An 8945-nucleotide genomic window follows, 5' to 3' on the forward strand; every position below is an offset into this window, starting at 1 on the left:
GTGGATTTCAGAGTGGATCAAAAACCAGAATCCTCTTCATTTCTCAAATATGTAGAGATCTGAGTCCAATTTACAAGAATAAAAGTAATTTCCCAATTAATTAATGAACAAAGGATATAAACAGGCAATTTTCAGATGAAGAAACCAAAGCTATCTATAGGCACATGAAAAAGTGCTCTAAATCACTTTTGATTAGAGAAATGCAAATTAAAGCAACTTACACCTATTAGATTGACTAATATGACAAAAAAAGGAAAATGATAAATGTTGGAGAAGATGTGGGAAAATTGGGACACTCATGCACTGTTGGTGGAGTTGTGAATTGATCCAGCAGAGCAATTTGGAACTATGCTCAAAAGGCTATAAATCTGTTCATACCCTTTGATCCAGCAATACCACTACTAGGAACATAATGGAATATTATTGTGCAATAAAAAATGATGAACAGTCAGATTTCAGAAAAAACCTGGAAAGACTTGTATAAACTAATGTAAAGTGAAATGAACAGAACCAGAAAAACATTGTATCAGTATTAGCAACATGTGTGAAGACCAAGTATGAATGAATGACTCATCTCTTCTCAGCAACACAATGGTCCAAGATAAGTACCAAGGACTCAGGAAGGAAAATGCTCTCCACAACCAGATAATGAACTGAAGGACTCTGACCGCAGATCAAAGCATACTTTTTTCACTTATTTTATTATTTTTTCATGGTTTCACCCCCTTTCATCTCTTTCTTCTTTTGCAACTGTGACTAACATGGAAATATATAATCTATATCAAGTTGCCTACCATTTTAGGAAAAAGGGAGGGGACAGAGGGAGAGAGAAAATTCTGGAACTCAAAATCTTATAAAAATGAATGCTAAAAATTGTCTTGATGTGTAATTGGGGAAAAATTAAAATACTATTAAGATAAATAAAGATCGGGGTAGCTAGGTGGTGCAGTGAATAGAACACTGGCCCTGGAGTCAGGAGGACCTGAGTTCAAATCCAGCCTCAGACACAACACAAAAACTAGCTGTGTGACCTTGGGCAAGTCACTTAACTCCAATTGCCCTCCAAAAAGCAAAATAAATAAAGATCAATTAAAAAAAGAGAAATGAGTAGCAATAAACCTGGGGGGTATGTGGCAGGGAAGGGTAGGGGATAGAAGCTAGACCAGTGATTTCCCTGATGTATCTCCAAAGCACGTTGGCACCATCTTCACAGTTTATGGTCTTGGAGAATTGCCTAGAGCCTTGAGAGGTTAAATGATGTGCCCACAGTCAGTATGTGTCAGAGGCTGGACCATCCCTAAGTGTTCCTGAGTCTGAGACCAGTACCCTACCCATTCAGACTCACTGACTCTTCTTTCTTAAATCAGAAAGAAAAAAAAAAACCTTAAAGTGAATATAAATAAGCATCCTTCATTGTGCCCAAGGCAGCTTCCTATCTGACTCACTGCTAGTCCTGACTCTGCTTACTGGCCTTGATTAGTCATAGAGTATGGCATAAATATTCAGTTTTTACGTGTCTATGTTTCATCTCCCCTACTGAACCAACCCCCTTAAGCCAGTCAATGAGTCAATAGTGTGATACAGTGGCCAAAAACGGGAGCTCAGTCTGCAGTGAGGAGTAGTGTCCAGGACCAGAAGGTGCCAGCCGCCATGTTCTCAGCCCTAGTCAGATCTCAACCAGAGGACCATGTGAGTTGAGAGTGAGGCCGATAAAGGACAATGTGAATGGGGAAGGACCCATGACACAAGAAAGAATTAAAGAAACTGGGAATATTTAGTCTGAAGAAAGGAAAACTCAGAGAGGGAACATGATGATCCACTTTAAGCATTTGAAAGGCTATCCTTTGGTTTGACTTCACAGATATCCTCTGAATTACTAGGGTCTTTCTTTAGCAGTCATCTAGTTCAAGAATTCCTTCTACAACCTACTGAACCAGAGCCAGTCATACGGCCTGACCTTGAGTCTTCTAGAGGGCAAACCCCATTCCCTACTGAGGCCCCCCAACTCCACTTTGGGACAGCTATTACCACAATGGAGTTTTTCCTTATGACTGGTTCTGCTTGAGCCCACAGGGCAGGACAGGACTCAACAGGTAGAAATGGCAGAAGGATTTGGAAGACTTCCTGACAATAAGAGCTGTCCCAAAGCAATGGGATGAATTCTTCATTCCTGGAGGTTCTCAAGTGAAGGCTAATTACACTTGTCCAAGATGTTATAGAAGGGAATTCTGCTTAGAGGTTGGACTAGGAAGCCACTGAGGACCCATCCAACTCAGAGATTCACTTGTATGGCCCACAGCATTGGGTACATTGTAAATGATTACTATGCTCAGACCATAACTATCTTTTCATTACTGACACATTTCCAGGGTGGGATTTTCATTTCCAGGTTCCGATCCTCCCCTTCTGCAGCCAGGCTGTGGGTTCTGAATTCTATTCTTCCACCAACTGGCCACATAACCTTGGACAAGTCATATGCTCTCTTTGGACTTTGGTTCCCCACACCTGCCCTAGATGGTCTCTAAGAACATTTGAGCTGGAAAGGGTTCTGTGATAATGCATTGTGGGAAGGGTCTGAATATTTTATTTCTTATGGGACAGGGAAGGGAGGCCAGAGAGGGGGTGGTATAGGATCCTTACCCCCACTGAGGACTGTCAACTCCCCAGTTCCTCCCTCCCAAAGAGGTAAACAGGGGATGAGATTAGTAGCTTAACCTTGATCCAACAACCATAATACCAAGTTTGAGTTGGGCTCTCTCTCCATCCTGTCTGGTTCTGATTTGAAAACTCTGCCATCTCCAAAGAGCCCTTACTGCAGGTCAACAGAACCTCTTCCTTCTGGACCACAGAAGGGTCCCAGGATGGCCCTGTCCAGCAGGGCTACATTTCCAGCTCCATCCTTCTAAGACCTCCCTCACAGCAGGTCAGTTTTTGTTGGGCTCCAGGTCCTGGAAGAGCCCACACTTCTGCCACCCTGGTCTTAGGAATGGGCTTTATCTTTGGAGAGGTGGGGCTGAGGTTGAGCTTCTGGCTTTGCCCGATTGGGTGCTGCCACAGAAGGTATCTGGGAGAGATCCTGAGCAAGAGAGAATGGAGAGACAATTCCCTTTAATGCTAGGAATAACAAGAGTTAGAGTAGATAGAGAGCACCTGAAGGTTTGCAAAGCACTTTATAATACATTATTTCATTTAAGTCCTTCAACCATCCTGTGAGATAGGCTGTTGTTGTTCAGTCGCATCCAACTCTTCATGGCTCTACCTGGGGTTTTCTTGACAAAGAGACTGCAGTGGTTTGCCATTTCCTTCTCTAGCTCATTTTATAGATGAGAAAACTGAGACAAACAGGGTGAAGTGACTTGCCCAGGGTCCCACAGCTAGTAAGTATCTGAGGCTGTATTTGAACTCAGGTCTTCCTGACTCCAGGTCCTGTGCCCTATCCACTGTGCCACCTGGCTGTCTCTAGGAATTTTGCATATAAGACCTCATTTAAACCTCACAACAACCCACTGAAGTAGGTTGTATCATTAACCCTATTTAGCAGATGGGAAAATTGTTAAGCTTGGAAAGGTAAAGTCACTTGCATAGGGCCCCACAGCTAGTATCTGATATTGAATCTGAGCCCCAGGTCTTTCTGACCCCTTAGTCCAACATTCTGGGATTCAAACTTAGGTCTTTCAGAGATTTCCCCCTAGCTGCGGTTCTCAACGTGTGGTCTGGAGACCAATGAAGGTCCGTGAGGTCAAAATTATTTTTATAGTAATATTTTATTTAAAATTTTGTAATAATAACAGTAACAGCTAGGTGGCACAGTGGCTAGAACATGGGCCCTGGGGTCAGAAGGACCAGTATCAAATTTGGCCTCATACATTTACTAGCTGTGTGACCCTGGGTAACTCACTTAACCCTGTTTGCCTCAGTTTCCTCTGCTTTAAAATGAGCTGGAGAAGGAAATAGCAAACCATTCTAGTATCTTTGCCAGGAAAACTCCAAATGGGGTCACAAAGAGTCAGACATGACTGAATGATAATCCTAAGATAATAATACCACTGTATTAATTTCTAATACAGGAAGTATCAATAGATATAATCTACATAAATAAAAGTTCTTTGGGAGGCCCTAAATAATTTTTATGGGTGTAAAAAAGATCCTGAGGCCATAGTTTGGGAACTATGTGGCCCTTGACTGAATCTAAACTTCATAGAACAAATCCCTGTCATAAAAAGATCTGTTCTATAAAACTTGGACTCAGTCAAAATGGCCACACTCAAGGATCTAGAAAGCTATGTTTGGCTCGAGGTCACAGGTTCCCCACTCCTGGCCTAGAATCTCTCAGTTTCAGCTCCTAATCCTTGGGAATTGCACCTCCATCCAGTGGTATCAGGGGAACATTGCTGGACATGTCAGGCTGGTCTCCTGATATCACCCCCTGCCCCAAACTTAGTGTTCTGGATTCCTCATCTGACCCCACTGCCCAGCTGATCATTGCCATGGGGAATATTCAAAGCTTGCTGTCTCTATGGAAGGATTTTGGAGAGTGGGGGATCCCAGGTTCTACCTGTTTCTGACAGAGGTTGAGCAGGACTTGAGAACCAGCCAGGCACCAGAGTTCCCCAAGGAGGGAGATGAAGACACCCATGAGGTCCATCCAGCGGCCGACAGTCAGCAGAAGGATGAAGAGGCCGCCCATTCGCACAAACACTGTCTGGTATTGGCTCTGTGTGCTCGGATGCTGTCGCTGCTCTTCTGTGTGGAGGGCACAGTGTGACCGTCTGTCCCAGCCAGGCCACCCCCACCCCTTCTCCCCTGCCCATCTTCTCTGTGGATTCATGACCTCCCAGGCTTTCTCACTCAGCTAGTGACTCCCTCTTTCAACCCTCCCTTGTTTCCCTGCCTCGACAAGAGTCTCCAGCTTCCAATAACAAAGAGCATTCACATTCTGAATATTCTCTTCCCAGGGTAATAGCAATTGTTCGAATGTGTGAAGTGCTTTAAGACGTGCTTACAAAGTGTTTTACATGTGGTCTTCTTCAACCTGAGCAACAACCCTGAGAGGCTGGAGCTGGAAGGAATCGCCATTTTATAGACTGCTTCACCTCTCCTTAAGGACCACGTTAGATGGCATAACCCCATACTTTCTCACTCTGTGGCTTCCATCCACTGTCACCTCTCTCTAGGGGGCTCAGAATGCTGGACTTGGAGTCAGGAAGACCAGAGTTCAAGTCCTGCCTTAGACACTAGCTGTGTGACTCTGGCCAAGTCACTTAATTGCTTCCTGACTCAGTTTCCTCATCTGTAAAATGAGGATGAATAATGGCTCATACCTCACAGGGATGTTGTGAAGATCAAATGTAAAATGCTCTATAAATCTTAAAGCTCTATCAAAATGATAGCTATAAATAATAGTATTATTATTAATGTTCCCTACTGTAAAACTTAAAGTGATATAAAATGATGATGATAATTAATGTTCCACACAGGTGGCATCTGCCCAAGGTTCCCCCTTTCATGGCCTCTCCTTGTCCCCCGGTCCTTGCTGTTCCCTTCTGGTGGTCCCAAGGTTCACTGCCTGAGGAGTTCCCTCAGAAATCCCCCTCCCCTATTCTTCAGTCTTTGGACAAACCCCACAGGTTCCTGGAACCCACAATATTCCTCCCAATGGTGCCCCCTGCAGATCTTTTCCTGGGTTTCCTTCTTCCCTGGCCTTTGACCCTGCCCAGGACCCCTCACCCTGCATGTAGATGACCAGCAAGGTATAGCAGATGGTAAGCGGAGTCCAGAAACGCACAGCCTCCGAGGTGGTCAGGAAGTCGCGGTTGATGAGGGCCACGGCTGCCACATCACCCACCAGGAAAGCCACACGCAGGGCACGGCCCAGCAGGGTGGGGACATCATGCCACTTGGCCAGCAGGGTCAGGCAGACTCCGCAGTACTGCTCCCGGCTGTGCAGTTCATAGAGCTGGCAGACATGGTGGTACAGGCGCCGGGCTCCGCTTGCCAGAAGCCCTGCCAGCCCCAAACTGAGTAGCAAGTTGAGGGTCTGGTGGGGGGCCCCCTCCAGCAGGAAGCTCAGACCGCAGGTCAGCCCACAGCCCAGGGAATATTGGCACAGAAGAAACAGACGGAGGAACTCCGGGACCAGTGGGCCCTGGAGATGGGGGGAGGGAGAAGGGGTAGAACAGCAGCTCAGGCCTGGGGTTTCTCCATCAAGGCCAACCCCCTGGAATCTCAAACCTTTAAGTCCCCCAAAACCAAAGACTGTTGGAACCTCAGAATATCAAGCTTTCCGAGCAAGGGAGAGCCCTTAGAACGTGGAATGGCAGAGTGCCCAGGACCCTTAGAGATAAGCTAATCCAACCTCTTCACCATATAGATGGAGAGACGGAACCCCAAGTTTACAGAGTTAAAGGCAGACCAGAACCAGGTCCCAGATCTCATGGTTCTCATCCAGTGGCACTCTATTTCTCCTTACTTCATGGTCTTCTTCCATTTAGGACCTCAGTCCCTCTGCCCCAAACTGGCAAGTGAAACATCTTCCACATAGCTTGTAGGGGAGTGACCTCTGAACTGTAGCCTAGGAGGCTGCTCATTCTGGTCCTTTCAGCCCCAAGCCCAGGGGCAGGTGCTGACCCTACCATGCCAGTTTGGCATAACAAGCATAGTCAGGTCTTTGGACAGCATCCCAGGATGCCGGCCTCCATGCCTCTTCCTACAGGGTAAGGCTTGACTCAAGTCTCCAGTGATGGGACTGGATTCCTGAGGGCTGTGTTCTCCCCTCCCCTCCTCTCCCTTCCCCTTTTCAGTGCCTTCCACACTACAGAGCATATGGTCAGGTCACTGACAGTAGTGGGGAAGGCCCCCCCTGCCCCACCCTCAGTCCCTTGGGCTTACATTGTTCAAGGTCAGCAGCATAGAGACAGCCCGGAGGGAGAACTCCAATACGACAAGGGCAGCCACTCGGACCCCGACCACAGTGAGGAAGGCTGTCAGCCCCACCAGGTGCAGGGGCTCCAGCAGGGTCCACTGGGAAAGCAGGTGCTCCTTTTCCTTCTTTCTCTTGGGATCACTGTGGGAGGGAACCAGGGGGAGCTCATGGGGTAGAAGTTCAAACATTAGACCTCCCCTCAGGGACCCCCAGAACCACAGATTGTCAGAGCCTTTGAAGCATTGAATGTCAGGAGGGGAAAGCTCAGGCCCCAGGTCAGTCTATAGCCCAGAGAGTACTGGAAAGGAACCCAGGGACCCCTGAGACAAACTACTTAATTTTTAAAATAGGAAAATCTGGAGTCCAGAGAGAAACTCAGTAACCCACCTCTTTACTGAGATAAATCAGGGCTCCCCCTGTTCCCCTGGGATTCCTTCTACCTCAGCCCAACTAGTCCTCAGTTCAGAGAGAGAGGAGGAAGGGGGAAGACAAGAACAGGTCACTCACTTCACACAATAGATGAAGAAATAGATTTTCATGAAGCTGCCAAGAACAGAGACTCCACAGGCTCCAATCAGGCCTGAGAGAGGGGAGAGACAACAATGCCATTCAGTCCTAGGAAGCTCCCCAGGGGGGAGGGAAGAAGAGATTTCAGGAAAGGAGTGAGGAAGACAGTAAGGGGGGGGGGGGGGGGAGATGGGACACAGAGGGACCAGAGGACATAGGTGGGGAGTAGGACAAGCCAAAGATGGGGCAGCCGGGGAGGAGGGACCTTGCTCTGCGACTGGGGAAGAGATTCAAGGATGGGGGCTGAGGTGGGGGAGGGGGAGCCAGAAGGAGATGGAGAGAGGCTGGAGGAGGGAAAGCTCAGAGGACCCTGGGGAGCTAAGAGAGACATAGTGGAACCGTAGGGAGATTTGGAGGGGCTTGGGGGGGACCCTGGGGAGATGTGGAGGGATGGGGGAGCCAGAAGGACAGAAGAATTACAAAGCCCTAGGGGAAGCCCAGAGAAGGTACTCCAGGCAGCTGCAACAGATCTAACAAGGGTCCAGGAGCTTTTTTTTTTTTTAAAAGTAACTATTGAAATACAGTTGTATCCTTATTAGTCCTACGCTTTTTATATTTTGCATTTCAAAGTATTCTTCTGAGGATTCCACAATCTTCACCAAAATGCCAAAGGGGTCTGTGCCACACAAAAGGTTAGGTTAAGAATCTCTGAATTATACAGGGATCCCAGAGAGATGAGAAGGGATGGGGGCAACCCAGGGGTCTGGCAGAGACACAGAGAGGGGGAGGAATGGAGAAAGCCTCGGGGGGAGCCCAGGGAGTTGGAGAGGGTTGGGGAAGACACTTAGGCAGTTCATGGAGCTAGAGTAGACCCTGGGAGATGAGGAAAATGGATGGGCGACTAACCTTGCAGGAGAGAGTCCAGTAAGCTGGAGCCCCAGTCCAAGGAGGGCAGTGAAGGGAGCCAGGAGGTAAGGGAGAACATGGTGCTGGGGTGTCTGGGGGTGTGGGTAGAGGGGGAGCTATGCTCAAAAGCTCAGACCCCGATGACCTGGGCAAGCCAGGGGGAGGAAGGCAGGAAAGGGCGGGCCCTACGTCACCTGGGTCAAAGGTGGTTAGGGCTGATAAGAAACTCTCTGGAGGGGAAGGGAGAGGAGAGCGTCTACAGGTTAAGTGAATGATTGCCCAGCTGACCTGGGACTTAGGACAAGAAAAGATGAACAAAGTGGAGCTGGCCAGGGCCCAAGGGCAGCTGCTGGATCCCTGTGCCCCTTCTAAAAGTGATCCCTCTTTTCCTTCCTTGTTCTAAAGGGACAGGAAAACCCTCAGGCAGGTGAATGAGCTAATGGTGGACCTCTGCCCTGCACCCCTGCTGGACTTTACCCCTACCAGCACTCCTAGGAGGGGCTGGCTTCCAAATATGCTTTTGCTGCCTCTCTAACCCCGAAGCGGCTGTTAAGCCAGCTAGGCTGTGAGCCAGGAGTCAGTGAGCCTTGGAAATAACATGGGGTCTGGA

At 48.0% G+C, this 8945-nt stretch overlaps 1 protein-coding gene across 1 annotated transcript; it reads right to left on the reverse strand.

Annotated features, from left to right (window-relative positions):
- Positions 1 to 635: 635 nt before the first annotated feature.
- Positions 636 to 8506, reverse strand: TMEM82 (transmembrane protein 82). The gene is made up of 6 exons (XM_069078288.1): positions 8336 to 8506; positions 7430 to 7502; positions 6889 to 7063; positions 5728 to 6145; positions 4556 to 4743; positions 636 to 3076 (listed from the first exon to the last, which is right to left on the reverse strand). Exons 1-6 carry the CDS (start codon positions 8412 to 8414, stop codon positions 2981 to 2983), a joined length of 1029 nt encoding a protein of 342 aa, XP_068934389.1. The 5' UTR covers positions 8415 to 8506; the 3' UTR covers positions 636 to 2980.
- Positions 8507 to 8945: the final 439 nt, after the last annotated feature.

This window comes from Petaurus breviceps, unplaced genomic scaffold, assembly GCF_028583685.1.
Source record: "Petaurus breviceps papuanus isolate PSGF00001 unplaced genomic scaffold, PetGlider_PUasm1.0 91041, whole genome shotgun sequence".
Taxonomy (NCBI): Eukaryota; Metazoa; Chordata; class Mammalia; order Diprotodontia; family Petauridae; genus Petaurus; species Petaurus breviceps.

What these genes read in the sequence shown, in the direction of transcription:
- TMEM82 (XM_069078288.1), bottom strand. Translation starts at nt 8,414, where the DNA reads ATGTTCTCCCTTACCTCCTGGCTCCCTTCACTGCCCTCCTTGGACTGG. An exon ending in TTCTTCATCTATTGTGTGAA is followed by an intron (nt 7,064 to 7,429) that starts GTGAGTGACCTG and finishes TCCCTCCCACAG; the next exon opens with TGATCCCAAGAGAAAGAAGG. An exon ending in GCTGGTCATCTACATGCAGG is followed by an intron (nt 4,744 to 5,727) that starts GTGAGGGGTCCT and finishes CCCTCCACACAG; the next exon opens with AAGAGCAGCGACAGCATCCG.